Source organism: Lampetra planeri, chromosome 13 (assembly GCF_965212315.1).
Source record: "Lampetra planeri chromosome 13, kcLamPlan1.2.h2, whole genome shotgun sequence".
NCBI lineage: Eukaryota > Metazoa > Chordata > Hyperoartia > Petromyzontiformes > Petromyzontidae > Lampetra > Lampetra planeri.
In genome coordinates, this window is record NC_136119.1 from 11713367 (window position 1) to 11740123 (window position 26757).

General features: G+C 40.6%; 1 protein-coding gene across 9 annotated transcripts in view; it reads left to right on the top strand.

The window, feature by feature from the left end:
- The first annotated feature begins 1453 nt into the window (after positions 1-1453).
- LOC144722068 (transcription factor 12-like) overlaps positions 1454-26757 on the top strand; it is a 176185-nt gene continuing 150881 nt past the window's right edge. For 8 of the 9 annotated variants that reach the window (XM_078600172.1, XM_078600168.1, XM_078600171.1 and 5 more), the window contains exons 1-2: positions 4278-4367; positions 7190-7262. In XM_078600172.1, the coding sequence (XP_078456298.1) occupies positions 4293-4367; positions 7190-7262 (148 nt within the window). In that variant the 5' untranslated portion in view covers positions 4278-4292. Of the gene's footprint in view, positions 2104-4277; positions 4368-7189; positions 7263-26757 lie in introns of those variants that run through there. The other variant, XM_078600174.1, reaches the window with a different exon arrangement.

Genomic DNA, 26757 nt, shown 5'->3' on the forward strand with positions numbered 1-26757 from the left:
TCCAACAATCACCTAACGATGCTGGTTGTAACCACGAGCATAACAACAACAAAAAACCCAAAGTGTTAATTGTTGTTTGTGTGTGTGGGTTGCTCTTCAACGACAACGCGTTTGCGCACGTGGTTGGTGGAGGGTTGCACGACACACAGTGGCATTTTAACTCACGCGATACGAACCAGGAATCAATAACGAATCGTGATGTGTGTGTGTTCTTAAATCCTGGCGGTCAATGGAAAGACGACGACGATGATGCTGATTTCTTCGCATTCATTGATATTTAGCAGAGAGAATACATTCAATGTGTTTGTATTACTGTAGGACCCTATTTAAATCCCTTGACATTTCGTACTTTGGGACCGCCACACAAACCTTACCCCCCACCCCCCTTACCTTGGCAAAGTTTCTACAGCTAACCCATCCAACTTTATAGATTTACATTCGAGGATGGACGATGGGTCGTTGGCGGGAGGGGGACATGCGATTTGGCAGGAATAACTGCGTCTTATAATCCGGCATGCGTTGTAAACGTTGTGAGTTTAACTCCCCAACACTGAAGCAGTAACTAATTGCCAAGTTTTGTTTACGTGAGGACACCCTTACTAATTTGCTGTGTCGGGTGGTGGCGGGGTTTAACGCCACATTTATATTTACGTGATCTAACCCAATTGTTTTACTGCGTTGTAAACTACTGGGACATCTTGTGTAAGAAGAAGCAAGAGCTTCGTAGGTTATCGGATTTCTCCAGGATAAATACATACCTCTCATTTATTTAGCGAATTATTGTTACGCGGGGCTTTTACAAAACACGGTTAGAGCACCAGTACACCAGAAAGCAAGTAATTAAATATCTATATATATAAGTGTGTAATATCGGTGTTGTGTGAGTGAACGTAAATATGCTGATACACTGTGGGGGGGTATGGGGGTGTGTGTGGGGGGGGGGGGTGTGGAGGGTGTGTGGGGGGGTGTGTGGGGTGGTGTGTATGGGGGTGTGTGGGGGGTATGGGGTGTGTGTGGGTGTGTGGGGGGGTGGTGTGGGGTGTATGGGGAGGGTGTGTATAGGGGTGTGTGTGTATATGGCGGGGGGGGGGGGTGTATGGGGGTGTGTGGAGGGGTGTATGGTGGGATTGTGGGGTGATGTGAGTGTGGGGTGTGGGTGTGGGGGTGTGCGTGGGGGAGTGTAGGGTGGTGTCTATAGGGGTGTGTGGGGTGTGGGTATGGGGGTGTTTTCGGGAGTGTATGGGGAGGGTGTGTATGGGGGTGTGTGTGTGGGGGGGTATGGGTATAGGGGTGTGTATGGGGATGTGTGTATGTGCGTGTGTCGGTCTGTGTGTGTGTGACCGCATCACGCCCGTGCTTGAGCGACTATGAGACGACGCCGGGGTGGGAGGGGGAGGGGCTGCTGCTGCTGCTGCGCACGCGCGGAGGGATACCGCGCGGCTGCCAACGGACGCGGCGCGCGCCGCCCCAAACCAAGATGGCGGCCCCGCGTGAGCTGCCGCTGCCGCCGCCGCCGAACGCTTAGCAGCAGCAGCGAAGCCGCCTCAGCACTCCCCGCTTACCGGAGCGTCTCTGTGGAGCTTTTAGTTGTGTTTATTATAGCGGACAGAGTAGGAGAAGGAGGGGGAAAGAGATTTGTAAAGAGTTGTTCGTAAGAGAGTGGTTGCGCGTCGTATTAGTTTAGTTGTTTTTGGTGGTGGTGGTGGTTGGGGGGGGGGTAGAGGTTGTTGGGTTGTTGCGCTTAAAGTTTTTTTTTTAACAAACAAATTTTCTTTTTTTACTGTTGGAAGGGGCATCTCGCAGTCATCGCAGTTTTGTTGATGTTGTTTAAGTAATAGTGGGTAGTAGCGGAAAGTAACAGTCTTATGTGCAGTGTTGGTAACGACGGCGCTGTGTGAACTCGGCGTTGAATCGGCGGCGGCCAAGGGGCCAGGGGCCCCGAACTCGCTCCATCGATTCCTTCATTATTTTTTATTCGATTCGTTTAAAATACTCGGCGGGATTTACATAATCGATAGTTGTTTTTTTCGTTATTATTATTTTTTTTTTCAAAAATTTTTTCAGTTCATGGTCCGTGTTGGGATAGTCAAAGAAACTTAAAAGGTAACAATATGATCGCTACCCCCTCCTCCTCCTCTTCTGTCCCCATCATCATCATCCTCCCTTCTCTCTCTCCCGTCCCCGCTTGTTTTACTTAATGGATACAAAGTTACGAGTTAATCCTCTTAACAATTCTTGTAGCTTGATCTTATTGTTTGTTCTACGATGATAATGTTATTGTGCATAGGCGGCCTTTGGGTGTCGCATGCTTTGTTAAAGTCTTTAACTCATGCGTGGTTGTTGTGGTGGTGTTCTATGCACGTGTTGCCTTTATACAACTAACAGCTCGCATATACATCTTAGTCACGTTTTGGTCTGTTGGATCAATGTATAGTTGGATCAATGTATATGAGAACTCGTTTACTGCATGTTATAGTATTGTGTGTAGCACTATGCAGTAGTTTCAACGTGTATTGTGTACCGTGATATTTCAGAGTAATTAAGTATACAATAACTTATCTTTCCACGTAATGTGTGTTCTGTAGAATCGGCTTAGTGTAATGCACAATAATCGAGTAGTGTAATGCACAATACTACGTTTACAAACTTCCACGTGTGTGTGTGTACAGTGCGTGGAGTAGTACCGCGTGTTCTATTGTGTGCTACGTTTCATAATGTGACGTGTGAATACAGTACTAGTAATACATTACTTATCTCCTACTGCAATGTGTAAAAGCTTTTCAAATACATTCTAATGTTTAACGTGTTTATGCGGTATTGCATAAGCAGTGTTAGAAATGCAAGCGAAAGTGCTTCCGATTGTCTTTGTGCTGCTGCAAAAATTGATGACATTTATAAAGTAGCTAATGTATGCCTCCTTAAGTATCGTATACATCCCGAATCGTTTCCACCTCGTCCTTTTTACACAAGAAGCAAGTACTCCAGTTTCAAAATATGGATCGTGTGTTGTCTTGAGTTGGGGAAGCAGTTCGTGTGCTGTGCACAGCTGTAACCCGTATGGTTGAGTGGCTTTTTAGCTGTCTTGAGCTGTTTGTGTGGTCCAAGTGTTGACACAATTGTGGTATTGTCCTTGACCATGTGTTTATTAATCGGTGTAGATGTCTTAATTGTCACACGACGGCAGTAATACTACTACATGTGTCTGCTCATCACTGCGGGGTCTTTAGTTAACGGGTCTTCATAGACTGGCATCAACATGGTTGGTATTGTCTGGTCGTGTAAAGGGTCCCGTGTTGTGTTTTAGCGTTGTGTGTGCATTGTTTATTTACCTTTCTGTAGAGCCTATTTTTCAGAGTGTGTGAGTACAGCGTGGGTGTTGTTCATACTTTGTGTGTATTCAGCCGTGTTCTGTTGGTTTTGTATGCCCCCAGTACAGTAAATACATGTTCCACCTCGCGAAAATACGACTTCGTCTCGTGAAGCCCCCGTAATTATTTCGTTTTGCTTATATATAATGTTATGTAATTGTGTACGTGTGTGCTTCTATGTATATATGTGTATATAATGCTGTCTGGTTTACATGTATTGCGGGATGAGCCCGGACCGATTAGGATATTACACTTTGTAAAATTTGGTTAAGTCACAAATTGCTCGAATGTCAACGGTGGCTTGTTAATAATAGCGATGTTATTGTGCGGGTGTGGAAAGTTGTTTGTAGCTTTGTCAGTGGAGGATGTGTGGCGAGCGGTACAAATAACTTTTACTACTTTTACCGTGTGAACAAATGTGTAACTTGTGAGTGCTGCTGCTGTGGAGTCTTGCGAGCCCTTTAAAAGCCACAACTTAAGCGTAAAATCAGCTGCTGTGAACGTAACCATACTCACACACACGCACCATTGCGCCTTTCGTGTCGAGTCAAATGTTGTGAATTGTAACGTTTCATGCATGGATTGTGAGCGGACGTGACAACGGGTGGGTATAGTTTTGCGACTGTCGGACCGGGGAGAGGAAAGAATGAGGTGTGACAAAAAAAATCGTCTCTTGCGAATTGAATCGCAGTTTTCCCCGCTGCCATAACTTAACACGGCATCGGCAGCGTGCGTAAAACGCGCCAATGCGAAGTGGCCATCGGCTTCACCGCATGGCTGGAATAGAGCCTATCGTGATGATTACACGAGCGGTCCCCCCATCCCACTAGATTCATTCTTATTTGCTCTGTACGTGGATTTAAAGCAGAACTGGTCTTTCTGTCCGTTATGTCTGTTCTAGGGGGTCGCGTATAATTGTTAAACATGAATCAACCGGCACAGCGAATGGCCGCCATAGGGACGGATAAGGAGCTGAATGACCTGCTGGATTTCAGCGCGGTAAGGAAGGGCGGCTCTCACCCCCCTTTTAAGTCTCGAGAAACAAACAATTGATTTGCTCCGGGCGATGCCTACCACCATTGTGTTAATTTAATTTTAAAATGTAATGAAATTAACGGGTATAATAAGCTCATTGTAGCGCAAACCCGATTGCTCGGATTGTGACGTTATTAAAAGAAAGTCGTTTTTGTTCGTAAACTTGCCACGCCACTGTCGGTCATACTTGTGTGCATAGTGTCAGATGGGAGAGTTTTTATAGCCCTTTTGTCAATCCACTGATAAATAATGAAGGCATCCTGGACCACGCCGTGTCGGTCATGGGGCTTGTTTGACCATACTTCACCATGCTGGTTCGTGTAGACTCATAAACCGGTTCATCCATCGATTTTCACTCGCGTTCCGAAGAGGAGGAATTTACACATTTTTAATGACGGAAGATTGCTTTGTTGTGATTTTTTGCCAAGAAACACTACGGCAGTTAAAAAGTGGGAATGTTAGTTGATACCGCTGGCTCATGGCTTGGGCATGTCGCTTTTTAAGGGAAACTGATAACGAATGAGCGAGCATGCATTGCAAGTAGTCTTCCCGATACCGCCAAAGTTGTTCGTGTCGGAATGGGACGCATAGGCATCGATGCATTTCATTGCAGCAACTCGTTGAAGGCGATATTGTAGCGTGCAACGTGTTGTGAAAAACAAGTAGTTTTTTTTTAAAAGCCAGCATTTTCCTCTGATATTTAGAGACAAAAAAAAATTATCATCTTGTAAAATTCTCGTGGGTCTTGTTTTCAAAGCAGGTTCGTAAAACTGTCGGTGATGCGTGTATCAGTATACATGCATTGTGTAATATGGAACATTGTTAACCGAGGCTTTCTACGAAATAAGCCACCAGCTACGCATACAAACACGTACCGATTTAGATTCGTGTAGGTGAAGGGAGTCTTAGAAATAATCATATGAGCAATCGCTCATTTACTTTAAATAGAAACATGTGTACTCACGGACCCAGTGGTGTTGCATCTGTGCTCCCCGTTTGTAAGAGTGAGCCTTGCGCATGGCAGCATGGTGGCTGAAATGCTCAGAGTAGTTCAGGCGTGTTTGGGACGTGGGCAATGTGATTTGTAAGGAAAGGGGAGGCCAACATGGGATTGCATGTCAGACGTGAGTGCAAGAGTGGCCATCCCGATGTGACTAAACTGCGGTAGGGCATCGGCAGCATCATGGACGCGCCATCAGATCTCTCGGATAAAGTTTTGTCTTTGGAAGTTGGCGAGAGTAGCGCTGAGAAAGCGTTCATTTTTGTCTGATTTAATGTTTAAGTACCATGTGGTGACTGGTCGTCACGTGCAGTGTTTTTTTTTACCTCCACCTATTGCTTTTCTTTCGCATTTCCATGTAAGTTGTCTTAGAGATGTAACGCCAACCAACAGGAATGAATAGCTCTATAATTCATTGCATACAAACATCCGGTATATATTATAATTATGTATACTGTGAATATACACGCACAATACGTGTGGGCACGATACAATATCACGTAATGAATGTGTTGCATATGTGTTAATGTGTTGTATTTGTAGACGATCTTTACACAGTATACGTTGTATATATTTGGTTTGCACGTGGCATACAATGTAAGCTGCATGCAATTCTTCCATATACAGAGTAGGTTTTCAAAAACTTCACATACACTGCATGCAGGGCATTTAAAGATTTGCCGTTGTTAGCATGTGCTGTCAGACCACTTGAGCAGAGGGGGCTTGGCATTGGCCGACTTTTATTTTCATTTGTGCCATTGCATAAAAATGAGGGAACATTTTTTTTCATTGAAATCCTCCAGAGTATTAACTTTAATGCTTTAATTGACGGTTTTCAACCCGAGCCAAATATATGCCGCCATCTTGGAAATACGCATATATGTGCATGTTTATGCTTCATGTACCGTGAGTGGTAAATATTTGTCGGTGTTGTATTTGTAAAATAGACGTGAATGGGGCTATAGCTTTTTGCGCTAGTTTTGTTCGTTAAGAAGGGCCCCGCCGTGGCACATTTGTGTTGGATTTCTCAAGGTGGTGATGCATATACAGTTGTTTCAATATCAGTTGGCAGTGCGCTGTTTTGTATCGACATTTCGATTTCAATGGCTTATGACTGCGGCATTGGCACGGAAGCCCCGATCTCTTCATCTGCACAAGCTTTCATTTGCATATGTAAATTGGGCCCATTTTAATTGACATTTAACAAACAACATCAATAGAGCTGATGAATTGTCTTGATATTTAAAAAACCATTAGAACCACCAGCACTTCTGTTGTGATTTTGAATCATTTGCATATTTAAATGAGATTTTAATTTGCTGATACATATTTTTTATGCAAGACTTGCTTCTAGATTGCTGCATGCTTAATGCTTTCCCACGCTTAATATGAAAGCTGCTCGCAAATATTCTTTTGATTGTTTCTGTAGACAGTGACATCGTTTTCTTTTTTCCAAAGTGACCAATTTGAAATGCATTAAGTGTAAGTGTTGGACAAGTTTTAATAGTTATGCTCTTTTATTAAATGTAAAATACAAAGCCTTTCCTGGTTTGTATAAAATACATCCTTCTAACAGGTGTCCTCTAATTTTAACTTTACGGTAAAATTATATAAAAATATATTGACCGTCAACATTTGTTGGGAAGGAGTTAAATAAAATGAATAAGTATAAATGTAAGAAATTAACATGTGGCGATAAGTCTACAAAAAGTTATTTCATGAATGCCATTTTCTTTGCTATTGCTCAAATTGCCCGTTGTCCGGGTTTTTTGCGCTGTGCCTACAGATGTTCTCTCCTCCGGTGAACAGTGGGAAAAGTGGACCAACCACCCTGGCGAGTAGCCAGTTTGGCGGACCAGGTATGTACATGCGGCCATCACAGGAAAGACACATTCCACCGGTGCTTTTATATCAGTGCAGGCATGTGGATAACACTGCGTGGTCGTGTGGACAAACTGCGTGAGCTGCACACCTGATTTCCACAAGCTACGTTGTGGGTTGTGCCATTTGCGGCCAGATATGAATGCATTATTGCCTGTTAATTTAGATATTTTTGTTGTTGCGTGATTGTGCAGGGATGCATCATTTCTTTATATTATTTGTCCAGCTACGTGTAGGAATGATGGGAATTTAAGTAATTGAAACAGATTCGTAATGCACTATCACTGAATTGCATGGAAAAAAATATCTGGGCATGGGCAAAAGCATCCAATTCTCAGTTGATAATTATGTTAACTTTGTATGTAGGTAACGTCTGCCATGGAGAGTTATAGAAAATCCAAGATTAAATTTTTTTATGAAATTTGTTTTTTTTTGTCGTAAAATTCATAACGGACAAGCCACTCTAAAAGATAACAATACAAAAATGATTTCCTGATTCCTTTGGTGATATACAATAAACATATTTTAACTATTGTAACACATCTTCATAAATAAATATAAAGCCAATTATCTTGTACAGTGGCAATCTTGCAGTTATAATCAAAACAAATTCCAGTCGTTTTTAATGCCAAAGCTAATAATTAGTAGCAAAACGAAATGTCCAAGAAACATTTTCATAGCATAATAGTTGAAATAATTTGTTTCTATTTTATTTTGAATTATAGTGGACAAATTCCACGGATTTTTTGTCCATTCTTTGCTGAAAGTGCAGTTCCGTTGGATGATGCGCAGCATGCACGTCTAAGCTTGAGCAATCATGATCCGAGATCAGTCTCGCACGCACATAGCAGGATTAGCGTAAAAGCGTACACGAAACAAGTGTGGGAGAATATTTTTTAGATGAATTTGTGAATGTAAAAATAGTTATATTACTGTACGAATATATTTTTCTAACATTCAACTCGCACAGATGATTTTGATGGTGTGATGTATGAAAGATTGGTTGCTACCTTTGAGAAATACATGTTTCTTTATGGCAACCAATTTATCTAGCAAATACTGGACAGCAAGAGACGATATAGCAGAATAGTGTGCTCTTTAAGTTTCCGATTTTTATTGTTGGTCAAGCCAATTGGGATCTCAATTTATATTGTATTATCTGCGCCTCCATATTTATATACCTATGTATTTAGGCATATTGCTTTGGAAAAAAAACATGTGCTTTAAAAAATTATGAAATTACCCACGTTGCTTGTCACCAATTTTTGTGTGCCAGACTCGAGCATTTTCAAATTATTTTAAATAAACCTTACAATAGTACATGGTTCAACATTTTTCTGATAATCTCCAAACTTAATTTGTAATATATAGGATGAAGATATAATTACGGTGTGCTTTGAAAATATTACATTGGGAAACTTGCATTGTGCTGGTTTATACATTCTTGAATAATTATGTATATAAATACATTTACTTATATAACAAAGACCTTTTTTAATTTATAAAAGCTAATTATAAATATGTACATTTTTTTTGTAGGAAACTGGGCTGCAGACACGGTTGAAAATTGATAAGCACTGTTTTATTTTGAAAGGCAAAAAACTAAATACAGTGTAGCCTTTAACCCGCTGCCATCACAAAATAATAATAAAAGTATTACATTCTTTGTTGCTGTGTTAGCTTGAAGTTAGGCTGTGTAGTGTGCCAAATCTGGGCGCGCGATAAACAGGCATTAGTCATCCTCGTGGGCTGACCGGCGGACTCCACAATTGTAAATTGGCCTGGAGGCAGAGACGTCTCTTCAAATCTGTTGGCAGCTCCATTGGTCATCTTGTCAGTCCTCGTCGCTGTGCTCGGGCATGACATGAAATTTTCTATATTTGCTCTTACACCCTGTGGGACACTCTAATATGTAGACATGGCCATAGGGGGCGGGGGATTGTAATGAAGAGCCTTGCAGGAAATCATTAAAAGGCACAAAAAATCAGGTGTTTTGTTTTCAGAAAGTGAAGTACGAAAGATAGACTCAGATGTATTTATACTAGAGGAATCCGATTAGCTAAAAAGCTCTTTCACATATGAACCTTATGGCGGTACTCGCATAATGTTCGTGATGCAGTAATTTTTAGTCTGTTGATGGTCGGCGGTGTGGCAATCGACTCATCTCGACGAGCTGTACACGATGCACTACGGTGCATACGAGCATTCAGGGTTTCAGCGCAATCGTCCTCGCTGCGTTTTGACATCGCGGAGTAGCACTGATTTCGGATTGATTGGTTGCCCAGTCGCGGAGTTAAGTACACCCCTGGAAAAAAATAGTGTCCCAGAAATAAATATTTCATTTCCTCAGCCATTTTGTATTATTTGCTACCCCGGGGTACCGCCATAAGGATCATATGTCCAGTAGAAGTCTGAATAGCCACAAGGACTTCATACTAAATAATAACAATCTTTTTATTAAATGCTTTGGTAATGTACGTAAATATCAGTATCCATTGTGGAAGGATTCAAATTGTTTAACATACACAAAACTGCCTTAGAAGTAAGAGCTAATGAGCATGATGTCTGCCGGATGTGGAATGAGTTGTACGTGTGCGTACACGTAAGTCTTGACACCAAAATGCCCCAAAAAATTTCTGTGAAACAAATTGTTACTCCAAAACAAACACATTTCCCTGCACCACTCAATGTTTGATTTGGATGATGATGTATTTCGACTTGAGGGGTGAAAACATCAACTTGTCATCTTTCATATACAACATGAAGTAAAAAAAATAATGTATCATTCAAAAAGTCATACCAGGATGACTGATGTTTACAGGGTAAAGGTCATCTTTTTTTAGTCTCAGGTGGACACTTTGTATATTTAAACCACTATCTATTACAAAAGTCATCTGCACGAATCCCCCCCCCCAATAACCCTCAGCCAGAGGGTATACAACTGCCATATTAAATTACATATCAGCTGCCAAGCTTAGGAGTAAATTACAGATTTAAGAATCGCCACCAATGGATATTTATATCCAGCACCTTTGCTTGCAGATTTACTTGGAAATTGTCTTAGTTCCGTTGAAGTATTTGTTTATTTACAACAATAGTTTTTGTTGACAATTGTCTGCCATCATCGGAGTCCAGATCACACATTTCTATATCGTCAAAAACTACAAAATGTTTTTTTATTTTGGGTAATGATGGTGTTTATTGTACATTTACTCCTATAATGACCAATAATGTCTGTGTCCTGCTCGTGACGTCACTCCACGTCGACCAGCCCCCCTCTTTAATAATCATGAACGGGTTACGTCCTCCACATGTACCCCCCCTCATTAATAATAATTAGCGGGTGACGTCACTCCACATGGGAGGGAGAGGCACCTCCTCCCCCCTACTCAGCATCAACTTACAACCCTCGCTACAAAGGCAGAACCCTCACGTCACGTGATCTCCGTCACGCTATTGAGACATAGAAGTAAAAAGGACGTCATGATGAACAAGGGATTATAACCTTGAAATGAAATAAGTCTGTGTCACCGCGGCCTTACAAATTGCACACGAATGGATGCAATGAATATCACGTCGTGGTCTGCTTTTCGCTTGCAAGTTTCAGATTTACTGCAATACACCCGTCCTTGGACGTGCAAAAGGCTAGTTTAGAATGTTTATACATATGGATGTATACACATAACTCTGCCAAAACCAGATGTTAACAATATAATATTTGTACTTTGTTTTTCATACACTGATGTTCACAAACAAGTAAAATAAATGTATATGTCAATTTTAGTTACCACCTTACCATTCATTCATATTCCACTGATGCATTGGCATGTATGCACGTAAGTGATTGTGAAATAATAAGAAAAGTTATTTGTGTGACTGGTAAGTCTTTATTTGTAGGTGAATGTGTAATTTCATTTTTACCGTTTTAAGTAAAAACACGCTAAATATATGCAGTTTTCTGAAGTATCTTAATTTCCTAGATGAAATTAAAATGTCTGAACATTTCTAAACACCTACCAAAGACTTTCACAGTGTTGTCATAATAAATAGGTTAAAATATTGTAAATGTTTTAATTATTTGTATACTTTATTTATCAACATCTAGCCTGCTAAATGCAGGTAACTCGCCACAATATACGCCCAGCATGATGCAGTTATGACATGTTATGATGGTGATAAAGATGATGTCGTCAATCCCGATGCACCCCGACTGCATGTCTGGCGCCATACGGTCCAGTGCCATTAAACTATATATTTACACTTTAACATTTCCAATTTAGTAATACCGAAACACGCTTGTAAAATTTGATATGAGGCACTATCACCATGAAGTAAAGGTGGAAGGATGGAAAGATTATCTGATGGACTTGAAGAATTTTATTTTTATAATGTAATAATTAAAAGACGCAAGCGAGCGCGCACTGAGAGCATGTGGATGATCAGGTGCATCGAATTGCATTTAACAGATCGGTATGTAGCTTTAAAACAGCTGTGCTGAACTCCACCATTTGTACGTATTTATTACAAGGTTCAGGGATAGCGTACATTATTCCTGAAAGTTTGAGTTTACTGGTTTGTGAATGTTTACATTGGGCAAATTATTATTTTATGTTGTGTTACCACGTGGTAGACTGATGCATGTGAAATGACTGCATGTTGACGTAACCTACTGCTTGCAGCTTAATTAGCGCTCAAACTGTGTTCTGGCTGGAGTTATGTTTTTAACAATGAATTAAGTTGGAAACCGTGCCTTCCTGAATTCCATCATACTCAAGTTTGACTTATTGAGGTTTTACTGTACTTAATATGATTTTATAAGAATTTTTGTTCAATGTAATGGGAAATCATAATCAAAATATGAGCTTAATGTCCTGGCAGAGCTTTTGACAGCTTAAATCTTGACTTAAAGCGTTCGTGACTGCAGGAATTCATATTCTTTGGGTCTTTCGGTAAAGTCACGTAGATAGGTTGAAAGAAAATAAAAAACTACGACGATTCGATCACAACACAAGCGATGGTCATCTCCTCCTGATGACGATCGCTTGTGTTGTGATCGAAACATCGTAGTTTGTTAATTTTTTGTTATTTTCTTTCAACCTATCTACGTGACTTTACCAAAAGACCCAAAGAATATTTTGACAGCTTATTTTAGCTGTGTTAATTTATGCAGAATTAGCTTTTTTTTGTGTTGTCCTTACGTGCGCTGTCAAACAAGAGATCCCATTTCTTGACCATGTGTTTTCACTGGATATTGATGTTTGCACAATGACCCATTCATCTGGTATTCTATTTCATATATTTGGACTTTGCTCACATCATTAATCTTAGCCTGCTTTCCTGCATTTAAAGACGTATCTTTCTAGTCTGTAATGTTACTGATAAACAGTAGTATATAATTTTAATTCATGTAGCATCAAACATAGAAGCATTTCCAGATGTTGTATGACCACTAGCATAACACTAAAATGTAATGAAAATATATAGATGAAAATAAATAAACGTACCAAAAATAATTAAACCTAAATAAGGCAGAATAATCAGTGGTGTGAGACTGCACACACGCCGTCACATACACTGCAACCTCTATTGTAGCGAACATAATGTACTATATCATTTTCGAGTAATGTAACATCTATAAGTTTTGTGTGAAGTGGGATGTATACCAACATTATAGGAAAAGAGGGTGGGTGACTGGATGGATGTGGATGGTTGGAGAGAGGGGATATTATGAGGGTCTTATTAAGTGAGTAACTAGACGACAGAGAAGGAAGGACTTGAGTCAGGATTTGTGGATGACCAAGGGGGAGGGAATTCTAGACATGGAAGGACCACCCTCCACAGCTGAGATTAATATTGGATTTTGCCAAGAGGCCTTGTCTGCTAGAGCAGTGTATGAACAAGTGAGGTAGTGCGTTGTGATAGGTAGGCAGAGATGGGGCAAACCCATTTAGGATGTTAAATCTAGTCGGCGAGATCTTGTGATTGATTCTACACCATATTGGTAGCCAGTGAAGGGATTTTAGAATTAGCTTTTTTCGCTTGCAAATTTGAGTTTGAATACTGGTGGCAGCTTTTTGGATCACGTGGAGTTTTGCGGTCAGGGGTTTGAGGAGGACGTAGGAGTTACAGTAGTTAGTACGAGAAGTGGCGAGCATCTATTAGGTTTTCATCAGCAGATGGCGAAAGGAAATGTGTTAATTTAACACTCAATTTTATTGGTGTCTTCTAGCTCCTTGAAGAATCTAGTGACATTGTTTGATATTAAGCTGTGTGTTTTCTTTTGATATTTGTATATATGTATATTAAAGGCGTGATACGATATTTCTGTATCTTTGTAAAATGATATATGGATCTGCTATTTTTTTAAATCTGCTGTTCAAACTTTATAGAGGGGAAGGTATTGCAAGACAAGACGAACGATAGTGACTTGCCGGTGGTGAATTAGCAAATTAAAAACGTGAACCTTTTCATGAAAGCCCTTAGTGTTGGGGAAGGCAGGGTTGGTGTTTAGGGTGAGCTTTGTTTGGGTTAGAAGAGAAATTCATCATGCTACCCCTTAGCATCATTACCAAAGGAGGCCATGAGATCATACAGGGTCAGACTACTGTGGCTAAACAAAAAAAACGTATTTTGTAGTTGTGCCCAAATGTGTTTATACGATGTGCTTATGCAACAGTTTGCTATATGCCACGTATCAACCGTTACATAAACATCTTCTGGAGATTATCCATCCGGGTAGGTGGAAATTACGCACGTAATTTTTTGTGTACATGTTAATACGGGAATACAAAATTAAACTAATAATTTTCAGCCGTTTGTCAGTCCATTTCTGGATCGAGGCTTCCTTCCCCATGCCTGGTCAGTCATAGGGATTGTTTGACCGTATCTCACCATGCTGGTCAGTGCGAGTTGGTGAAGTGAGATGGCCCAGGATTGGTTCAAGTGTCTGCTGATGGTAGCCTTTGGCTGTCGTCAAGCAGTGCACTTAGACACTATCCACCCCACCCATTCATACAATATTAAATATACAATCACACAGGTTATGAATCATTCACTATGTGAAAGATCTTAGATATGCAATAGTTTTTCTTAAATGTGCCATTACTTGTAGCTCATCACATATATATCCAGCTTTAAAAAAACGTATTTCCATGTATTGCTTGTACTTTCCCAAACATATTTGTCCAGCAACATAGTTAATTATCTAAAATGTCAGCGCTTGGGAGAGGGAAAGTATGGTGCAGTGAGCTCAGCAGATGGTCACAACTGTGGTATGTGAGGTGTCGGATATCCACTGGCCAAGCAGCCTCTGGGCTGCGATGGGGAGTGGAATGGGAACTGAGTCGGGGGTGGTTCGGGCGGCCTGGGGAGGTGGTGGTGGTGGGGGGGGGAGGAGGCTGTTTTTGTGGAGGAAGAGAAGAGGGACAGGCGATCTCTGCTCTCGTAATCCATGCCTTTGTGCAGTCTGTTGAGGGTTTTTGTTTCTTGCCGAGGTGACTTCCTATCCCAGCCGTTCTCCATCCCCTTGCCACACCCTCCCTGGGGCCAAGGGAAAGGGGGAATGTGTCTAGAAGGTGTGACTTCCCCACAGTTGCAGCTGCTCTGCAGGTCTTTTATGTATCTTCCAGCTTCCAATGTGGTCTCTCCTCCCACCTTCGCACTTTGAAATTGCACATGCAGTTACCCAAATCGCGAATGCGCATACGGGTTAGTTGACGGTTGGAAGGAGATGCAAGGTGAATCCCATTGCTTGGGAAATTGTTTTGCGTTTGCGTGTGTACGTGTGTACGTGTGCGAAATAGTTTTGAGAAGTAGAACTGTCAGTGTTTTTCTTTGAAGATGTTCCAAAGAGCAACACTGTGCACATGAATGAGTGGCCTATGTACATATTTAAAATATTTTTTGTCGGCTTGCAACGTTTCGTATTTTGGCTGCAACGGGAAAGGAATTCTCTAATGGCAATCGTCATTAGTCACCATTCATCATCGTCGGGTATAAAGTATCCATCCAAAGCCCCTTTGAAGTATATGTTAACTTGATGGTAATTTCTTTACTATGTATATGTATATTGTAGCATCAGAGATGAAACAACTTTCTGCAGTTTGAGAGGTGTAGGTTGAAACGCTAAAAACAAGACGTGAGTTGTCTTTTGTTTTTTTATATTTACTCAAACACAATCTTTATTCTCATGCCAGGTTTGTGATATCTCATTAAATAGGTTTTAAACAGGTCGCCCATGAGGCTGGACAGCCCTTTGGCTTGCATTTTTAACATTGGTATTGATATCAAATCGGTGTTTAAGATCTTGTGATAACAATCATGAGTCTACCAATATGATCTTACATCCCATTTGCAACATTATTCAAACACGTCAAAAAATCATGATTATGGTTCTCTTCGTGTATAGTGGCCGAATTGCAGATATTTTTTCGTCTAAAAATGAAAAAAGCCAAGCCCAGCTGGATTTCTCAGAGTAATTCAGATGCAACTTTGTTTTATCTCGTCACTGAATGTCCAAAACAATTCCAATTTTCTTTTATAACTTCATTTCGTGACTTAAGCTGTTGAAGGTACATTTTCTTTTGAAAATGAAATAGCAAAATGAAAATGTTACAAGCATTTTAAATATTTTAGTACCAAAGTCGTGCAATAGGTAGGTTGCCAAGTTTCCACAAGGTCAAGTCTAGTCTCCAAAGGCCATTTAAAAATGTAATTGGTACAATCTGTACTGAGCTTTGTGTAGATGTTTATGCAACGACTGTCATATTTAGGACATTGATTGCTATCTTATTCATTGTATTGGATTGACTGACGCATGTTGGGGGGCTGCTTTTGAAATGTTTAGAAGAAAATGGCAGATAATTACATTTCCTGTACTGAAAAACGCCTCCTGATGGGGCATCAGCGTGGGAATGAATAAAGCTCTTTGTGCACGGTCAGGAAAAGGCCGGGTTGTGTTAATTACGTGCGCTTTCTTCTTCCCGTGCACATTTAAGTAAGATGATCTCTCAAAAGAATTCTGAAGGAAGGGATTCCTGATGGAGTATACAGGGATACAATAGCTCGGAGTATTATATATGTTTTCTATAGCTGTATAATGCATCATGGGTGCTTTCATTTTACATCATGTGGTATACCAGTATCTTCTGCGACACATTGTTACATTTCGGCATTCCCGTAAATGCGCCTCTCGCTTCATAATGATTGCCATGAATAGAAAATAAAAACAGTCCCTCTGATGAAACATTGCACAAAATGTGGAATTATACACAGTGAGCACTATATCTTAACATGTAATTAGTATATCGACATGCATCATATTAATCTTGCTATATTTGAGAGAGGGTGGGATGAAGGCATTCAGCCACCATTCCCTTTACACAGGCATTTGGTAAGATGCCATATTTAATCAATCAGGAAGGGGATTACAATCTGGATTGGGCAAGTAGTGAGAGAGAATGGCTTGCTGAAGCAGGCGACCGAGGGACGATGTTTTGGGGAAAATGCCAAGGGGAAGGAAAAGAATGGCAATTCTAGACAATGTTTAAAAATGAAAGATGTACGGACAGATGAAGAGATCGGTGGAATGACAGCAACATGGAGGAGATAATTGTGCCTTTGACCCATCTTCCCACACCTCCGTTGAGCAACGGTTGGCTACGTACGGTGCGAAATAAGTTCAACACACAAGTCTACGAATGGAACACTTTATAATGATGGGCAGGATGTGGAAGCAGTATTTCATTCAGAGATGCTTTTACATCGATATCCACAATGCATAGATATAGTATTGCTATCCCAGTGATCTCACGAGGAGACCGTGATGCAGAGGTTGGCTCTCGGCTTTGCACCCGGTAAAAAGAAATATATCCCATTGGAAAAATTAGTCTGCGTAATCTTAACAATGTCCTAATCAACGTAATAATCTAGCTGCATCCTGTGTTACCAGGATTCAGGGTAATTCCATATGGGATACATTTTACGATCCTAGCCCAGTGTTCTGAAACCTGATGTGCATGCCATTATTACATTTATGACTTCTTTGCTTTTGCGTTGGGAAAGCAACAGAGAAACAGGCCTTGCCCTCAGTTTTTATTGGTACGGCTTACAAAACCATGGGTGAAGTACTTGCTTTGGACAGAGTGGTGCAGAAACATGCACACTTGGTCGATTGACAAGAATGCAAATGGCCCATTTAAAAGTAGTTCCCACGGAACATTTGTTCCCGATATCCATAACACGTTCCTTCGGAGTGGGCAGATAGGAACTTGGTTGGACAGCGCATTCCTGCACGACAGAAAGCTCGCGGTCACGTGACGCATTTCAACAAATCCGGGAGCGTACATTTTTGGGAGGGGCTATGCACGACAGACAAATAATCCCTGGTGGGCAGTGTGGAAATGTTGTTCCTACCTGTATAATTTTTGTGGGAATACTCACTGGGCACAGGCAGAGATATTGAAAATTGAGGTTAGGCATTTGAGCACATTGCTGTGGTGCAAGCGGAGAAACTTGGCTCGGTATAGTTATACCAACCATGCTTCTTGCCAAAATTCACCCCATAATCTCGGCAGTGTCTTTTCAAGACTCTGATTGACATTGAAATGTTGAATACTGCATCTATAGCAGTATTTTGTGTGCTGCTTGCATTTTATTATTTAGAGCACTGGTGTTTTATATGCTTTTAAAAATAAGCAGTTCATGAAACAGGTGTTGAATAATGTAAGAATGGGGCATAAAGTAATTGCTGTACTTTACAAATGAATACGGCAAAGAATGCAGTTGTTCCATCATATGTTGCCTTTTGACCACTTGCAACCGTCAGGAGAAATATGCGACAGATAGGGTGTGCAATGATGTATGAGTGTTTGCCCTGTGCGGTTAACATACTGAACTGAGTCATTCTATTGTTTGTGGCTGTTGTCCAGTTGTGCAATCGGGGGGAGGCAAAGGCAAGTATTGTCTTAGATTTGTTTTCACAGCTCTGGACAAATGTTGGGTATTGTAGTGCGGCACCCTAAGCTATGGATCGAAGCTGTCTGTAATATTGATAATGCTGAAGAAGTATTGACTCTAATTTGAAACACATCAATGTTGTAGTGTGTCACAATTGATCAGCTTGACAGCAATTTACATCTGTTCTTTTTACATACAGCCTGTCGTGTTGTGAAGGAGAGTGTCAGTTCTCAGTTGGGTGGGTTTTTATATTACTGTACCATTCGGTATGGTGGTAATCATATGTATAAGATACTAAATATTGTTTTTGCGATTGCAGTGACGTCGTTTTGTGGCCCCCCTACTTTAAGAAGTTGAATTTTAAGCCATTTTACGTCGTGTTTTGGAGTTCATAGTCATATTGCAGTGGGAGAAGTGACATGGCTCCTGCAAGCACTGCAATGCGGTCTGGCAGTGCTGTGGTGAGGGTAGATGCTATCTTATCAAAACTGTTAATGAGCACTTAGTGACCACACTCGGGGTCAAATTCAGAATCGTGGCTCCCCCAGCCTCGTGGTTCTTCCTACTGTGCCCGCTTCAAATATCCACACTGGAATGATTACATTTGTATAAATGTGAAAGTAATCTGCATACACCAGTCTGTAAAAGAATGCGTTAACGTTATCTCCATTTTCTGTCTTCTGTTTGTCTGACTGCTAAAAGTATTATGATAGGGGTTTCCCCTTTCTGGCAATAAAACAGGTGTTAAGATGTTAAAACACCAAACTGAAACCTTTGCAAGGAATCATGTCTGCATTCACCACATATACTTGTGGTGAACATGCAAAAAAAAACATGCTCTGACAGTATGTGCATTCTCTTTGGTTCTTTCGGTAAAGTCACATAGGTAGAAAAATACAATCTAAAATAATATATCACGATGTTTCGATGGCAACACAAGCGGTCGTCCTCAGGTGGAAAAAATAATCCAGCAGTGGAACTGCTGAACCAGGAGGAACACAGCGAGAGAGCTGTTACAACAAGAGGTTATATATGTTGGAGGAGAAGTGACAGCAGCAGATGCGAGTGTAAATGCGATCGGTATTACCTTGTTGTCGCGACATCTCTTGAGAAAGGTGAGCGACTCAATCAGGTGAGCCTTCTTGTCTCGCAGTTTGTTACGTGCACTGTCTTGGAAACTGATTGGTCCACACCAGAGACATCTTTCTTTAGAGCCTAGTCTCAAACAGTGTTAGACCAGAGGACGCCAAAAGTATCTTTCATGGGATACCTGTGCCATGAAAGGCAAGAGTACAGATTGATACAAAAAAAAATCGGTAAAAACATCATGCGTGCTGGAAAGTATTGCACATTACAGCAAATGTACAATAATCTCTTTTGTTTACATTTAATACAAGCATTCCTTGAACTACTAAATGAAAAGTATGCAATAGACATAAACTTTTTAGCAGAATTTTTGAATAGTTTTTGTTACATCAAATGTATGAAATGTTGCAGTAGGTTTTCAATGAACTGATGAATGAATGTATGGAACTTTGCCTTGAATATGTGGCATTCAGGGCAGGTTTAGTTTGGTAAAAGCTATGCAATGGGTTATGACGCAGAGGATGAGAAATATAGCACGGAAACTAAATTTAGCTGTAAAGAATGTTTTCTGCATCTCTGTGCTGGGGCCTAATAAGATTCATGAATTATGGCTGCATGAAAATTTGTCTCGTTTTAAATAACCATTCTTATCGCCAGTCATGTACAAATTCAGGGTTTTTTAGAGGTCCAGCGAAGGGATTAGGTTACATGAAAATTGCATGCCTCTTTCTGTAGAAATGCTTTTGTGTGTACCAATCGCGTAATAATATTATTAATCTTTGGAAGCCAAGCATACCTGGACCTGCTATAAACATGTAACATTTTTTTTTCTTATCCCAATTGCAAAATAACAAGCCTTTTTTAGTGTTTCATTTGAGCGATTTTTAATGACGTTTTTTCAGGTTTACTTTGTTGGCTGAAATGTAACCCCTGCAGTTATCTTGAATTTGCAGATCGCATTATTTATATATTTCACAATTTAACATTGCGGGGTTAGCATGTTTATGTGACCACCGGGTATCATGCGGCAGGGTCAGACATGGTAACAGCCTCTGGTTGCTCAGGCGCTGGGATTGGTGGGTTGCTTAAAGGTGGATGCTCTTTTCCAATCCTGACTTGGAGCTACAGTACGTGTATGCCTCAACAACTGCGCATTGAGTGAACAAGCTTCGTTATAAGACTGGCCAACTCCAAGTCCTTTGGATGAGTGAATCCAATGCTTTTTCTTTGCCTGTGCATACATACATACATAGCTTTAGAACTATGGAGATGCGGTTAACGATTTTAAAAATGAAATTTTTATTTGCCATATGACCATGTATACGTTCATCTGCAGCCTTTTTACATGCATATAAAGATGAGCAGTTGGCTGGTTGCCAATGATGTCACCGCCTGTAAGAAGTGAATCTTACACTAGCACCTACTTGTATGCGGTCATCTAAGGATGTTCATGCGTTTGTGTGCTTTGTATATTTGTGAGGGGAGTGAAAGTTGAATGCTTGCAAGGTGCTTTAGTATGATCCAAAAGACATACATTTCTAGCCAAGCACAATAGCAATTATTACGTGAATTTGGTCTGGACTTCCCTTCGGTTGATTCATCTTTTTTATATTGGTGTCAATGTTTGGGCTGTCCAGATTTATTACTGTTCACATATTCGCCCCCAGCACCAACTCCTGCTGCAGAGTAGAATCCTCTGAAACGGAAAGATCTCTTTTGGAATATGTAAACCTGTCACGTGATCATCCAGCAACCTCACTTTTCACCACGAGCCGTGAAGCAGAAGAGCATTTCTTCGTAGCTAGATTATTTTTATGTCCAGTTATTATGTTAGAAATCTTGAAATGTATCTTTTTCTCAATTTGCACCGTTTAATGGTTGATACACTACCTACTGCCTTGCATGCTGTACTGTTCTTGACAGCTGTTCACTCAGTACTCCAAGTAAAGTGGTGGTACAACGGTATAATGCGCACTACTATGAACTCGGTGATCTGAATTTGATTCTTACCCATGGCTAACATCAGTGGCGAGTGATATGTGTAGGCCCTCCTATCATCATCCTGAACTGACCAGCTTGGTAAAACATTATCAAAATCTCATTACCGACACTCTGGTGATGTCTTCCTCTCATTTAAAAAGAAAATGCTTGTTTGCGAGGGATTCTGCATGCATTAATCGCAACGCATATGTGGAACAATTGCATATTCCCCCCCCACTTATCAGCAGAGAGAATGTAAAGAAAAATGTGCCATGGCTTGGCTTTAAATTTCATCACCTACAATCTCGCCAAAGATACAGCATTGTTTTGGAGAATACAAATCATGCTTGCCGCACACAAGCAGTTTTTGGCAATGCTTTGAATTTCATTTTTTTTACAATGCAACTCTTCATCTGTTTCATACACATTCCATGCACTTTTATGCTGGAAGTACATTTATGTGTTCCAGAGAGATGGCAAAGGTATTTCATTGAACTTCTATATAGGCTGGTCTGATGTACAATTGGATTTGTTATGTTCCAATTATTAAATTGAGCACTCAAATAAATATTTTACCAGTTTTGTGGACTAGAGGTTTTAATCCGTTGCCAGAAGCTATGCAGGGTATTATATAAACACAGTATAGCAAAATTGAGACTCATCTGAAGCCGCAGATGGTTATCCTTTTAGTATAAATCTGTCACTGGGCAAAATTAACTGTAAGTGAATGTCAACCCGATTTTATACCTGAAACTGAAATCTGATGCTGATAACAGCTGATTGTTTGGGCCAATTAATTTGTTGTTGCACGTAAAACTAGGTCCGTCGGCCGGGTTGCTGCTCCCTAAAGATAAAGATTATTACGGTGGTGCTCTTCCTTTCTCACCCCCGTTCAACCCTCCCCTCCGCAATGCCACGCTACCGCAAATGCTTGCGCGCGCGTGTGTGTGCGCTGTTTGACGGATATGGCACGTGTGCGCTCGTGCTGCCTATCTGACAAGGCCGCGATGAGAACAAATAACGTGTCGCGACACCGGTCCCTGTTGCGTGAGCGAAACTACCTGTCAGCAACAGGCCGCAAAGCCTATAAATCCTGTGCGGCTTTGCGTCATGGCACGAAGCGGAGCACTCCAAGTTAGCGGTAAAAATAGTGCAGCTGGGTCAGTGGAAAACCAAACCGTGGCTTGGCACATGTGACCGGCCGTTTTAACGTTGGGCTACATGAGAAATGCATTGCTGCTGCTTTTCCACCTTGATGTGTGCCTGCTTGCTTACTGCCACCGGCTATTCAGCTTAGCTCATTGTTGCTTCAAAGGGGATGGACCTTGGTTCGCAAGATTTCGGAGTAATGATGAAACGCATGCACAAAGGTTGTTTGAGGAGTTTTGGCAGGATGACAAAACATAGAACGTTTCTTCAGGAACAAGAACATTTTCGGTATAGTTCTAGTATCGTTCTAATAATGACAAGTTTTTTCTCACAATAACTGTATCAGTTGATTTGTATACCTTACTATTTGGTTTTATGAAGAAGAAAAAAACGAGATATAACCTCATCTCAAGGAGCTGTACTGAGAAATTCTCAGAAGGTATTTATGTCAGTGATTGCGAAAAATTCATTGACTCAATAAAAACTACTACGGTATGTTAAATGCATCCATTTTCAATGACAGTTTACTTCCTACCATCGTATTTGCCTTGTCCAAATCTCAGCCAAATACATCTGACACAACGAAATGTCTATATAAAACACCCTTATCGGTGCAACTTGGTGGTCTTGCCCTTAACATCTCTTTATTATTCTCTGCGATAAATACATTCGAAAGCATTTTTTTATGCACTATCCTTCGTCATGGGATATATCTTAATTAATAAATGCACACATTTTAAGCGATATTACTATGAGCCTTTTCGCGTCCCATGTAAGGTTGCCTTGAACGGGTTTCATTTATACCTAAATATGTTTAGTAGGAGTCGAGGGATCCGATTGTATAATAGGTCGAGATTTTCTTGGTGGAAAATGTATAAACATTCACGAGTGATATATATATATTTTTAAAATCTTATAAAAACGTGTTTTGGAAATTCTGTCTTTCCTGGTTTAAGATGTGACTTCAATGTTACACATTTTATCTCGGTTATTGCCGCGTTTTTTTACACGAATGTGTGTCTGAAAACATGCCCATACTGCTTGTGGTCGCAAGAATTACAGATATATCCCAAGGCATGCATATATTTGCAGCTAAATGTTAACAATTCCCAGAATAAATTGTTAGAGCTGTTTGCATGTGGAGGCTTATCCCAAGCTTGGAGAATAATTTGACTAAATGTGAAATCAGCGTCTATTTTACATGGTAATTAGATTGTATTCATTTGTGTTTGAAGTTACATCTGATTGTGAGCACTGCACATTAGCTAATTTTCAAGAAGCTCCTAATAAAGTCCTTGAGCAAGGATGTTATGGGAAGCCTACTTTTTTATTTTTTATCTTGATCGCCGTACCACTACTGCAATAATATAGACGTCGATTTTAATGAACCCTGCTGGATTGTAATCAATGAAGATGTCTCCCATGACTGCGGGTTAGCCACGGTTACGGGACCAATGATCATATGCATGCACGTTTCTAAGACTGATGCCCCCACGCTTGCACCTCCATGGCATCCGGATGGCCCAATTGAGCCCTTTTGCAGGGCCATTGCTTTCCTTTCCAGTGGTGCATGTCGGGAGCTGGATATATAACCACGTGGGACATGACCGTAGCATGCGCGCACGCACCTGAGCGCACTGTCCATTAACCACGTGCTCGATAGCCCGATTCATTTTTGGACATTGAAAGAATAACACCTGCAACGCTTCACGGCGTATTAACCAGCTGTCGTCAATATGCCGTGGCTCTGACGGGAGACGAATCGCACCTCGACGACTGGCGCATCGGCCAAATGTACGGCGGCTAATGCCGTTTCCTGAACCACATGAGTGTGCCCCTAAATCAAATCTGTCTTGCACATCACTACGGAATGGTTGTGAGGAATTTTTGTAGTTCATTCTTGGTGTTTATGATACTGGTCGTGCATGAAACAACGACGGTACAAAAACAAATCTGGTGAGGGTAGTAAATATATGGGGGAATATACATTTGCTGAGGAAATTATACCTTCTATGCATTATTTAGGCCTGTGAAATATATACCGAATTTGGCTTCCCCCATCATTGTCATCAGGTTGGCCGGCACATTTTGCAGGTTCAGGTTTAGGCCACCACCTGTGGTTATGAATCCATATTAGAGCGTCAGAAAAAGCAGTGGTTTATCTGTCGGCAGCCTTCCATAAGAAGAGTCTAGACTGATTTTTATCGAGCATGCCACATATATAGCAGACGAGAGATTTGCCTCCGTCACTTTCATGACTTTGAAGGCATATTCTTCATCAGGGGTTGGGAAATTAAATATGGTCCATGACATGCAAATGACAACCCTTGAGTCTGAAAAGTTAAAAGCACAGACGAAATTTAGCTTACGGTAATGTGGAATTAACGAGCCCTTTTGAAATGTGTTTGAAGTAGATATTACAATATTTTTATGGGGTGTCATATAAATAGAAAATGCAAACAAAAGCACTTGGCAGGGTTCCATTTCCTGTTGCATTGTTCCACTTGGGGACTTGCGTTTCACAGGTTTTTTTTTAGGTGTTTAGGGGCTTTTAAAAGTTTAATTATTAAGTTGTGCTTTTTCGGAGTGGTGGTTGGAAGGTTTAGCCACACAAATCCTGTTAACTGGGAAGGCTGGGCTTGCTTCAGCTTGCAGCATTTTATCTAAAAAACGCCCCTACAACTGCCTCTCTTTCCTGTCCTTTTTTATTTTTTTAGGGAGAAGCTTTTAAAAACCTTTGATCAGTTGAGCTGCGTTGGGCCCTTGCTTAGGGCGTGGCTTCAAGGAATGACGTCTGGTGAAGCGGATTCTCCATGGAGTTGGATTTATTATTTCGTAATTCGCAACACGATGGCTTTTCAACACCAACATATAATAACATTCTTAATTCTTAATAGTTTGTGTTATTACTTGTGAATGTGGGCTTATAGCTGTTATGTTTGAAAGCGGTGTATTTTAAAGTTTATTTTAACTATTTAGATGTCTTTGTTTTGTTTGACATGAAAACTATGGATTAGTTAACTTGGAATGTGTGTAGGCATGCAGAGACTTGACAATTATGCCTGAGATACAAGAAAGAAGTAACCACCACCTAATGAAGTCAAACAATAAACCAAAGGGTTTTTGTAATTTATTCAATTGTGTAAGATTGTTCTGTACCATGAAACTCCTTTATACTTTATGGAATATAAACTATAGCTATTTCTACAGCCTTGTATAAAATCTCAAGGAATTAATGATGATAGATTTTGATGGTACATCTGTAAAAATATATTCTGTGACAATGTAATGTGTGATGGGGGGGGGGCTTCTGTTGGCCAGTCTGCCATGTCTGCACATAATCTGGTAATATTGCCCGTTCATACAAATTCCCTTAATCGCCACTTACACACACACACACGGATGCATCTTGGTGTTTGTCCTTTTGCGGGACCTCCTTTCGTCTATTCTGGTGGCATACATTTGTAAATATACAATGTTTAGTGTAAACATATTTTCAACTATTGTGATGCTTGGCCAGGTGGATCCAGTGTGGATTCTATTTTTGATTCACAGACTCCGGTTCGAACATTGTGGACACTTCAAGATAGATCCCTCCATCAGATGGCCCCCTCTCCTTTCACCGCTACACCTCACGATGCCTGTGCTCTCGTATGGGAAACCATTGATCCCAGGTGGAGGAATGTCCTGTACAAAATTTAGTAATGGGAAGCTCCGTTATTGAGAAGTTAAAATAATGACGAAAACACTCCAATTCTTTAAGCCAGTACTGTTTGTTAGCTTTGGTCACTTTGGAAATTCTTTAGGAAATGAAAAATGTAATTAAAGCCACACCAATCTAGTTGAGAAATTCGAGATGTGTTTGCAAGTAACATTTTTTAATGTTCTTTCATAGAAATGCCATTCTTCCAGTGTGGATAAAATGAATATTTAATATAATGTTATTTTTTCTCTGCAATTGTTTTCTTGGTTTGGGTAATTGCTAGAGAATAAAATTCGGGGCTTAAAAATGTTACAAATAAGAGAATGTATTTTTTAATCAGAAGGATCCGTGTGTTTACAGCAGACATAATGCTGAACACCGCCGATGCCACTATTTGCATGTAAATTAACTCCACGGTTATCAATGCAGTAATCCTTGAACAAGTCATAACTGCTGTCCCCCATTGCAATTCTCACTTTGTCGGACTTTGGTGTGGGAAAACTTCCAATGTCTTGGGTCACAGCCCAGTGGTAATGAAAACATTGATCAAATCCCACATTTTGCGAGACCAGTTTGAAGTTACAAACAACGACTCCCAT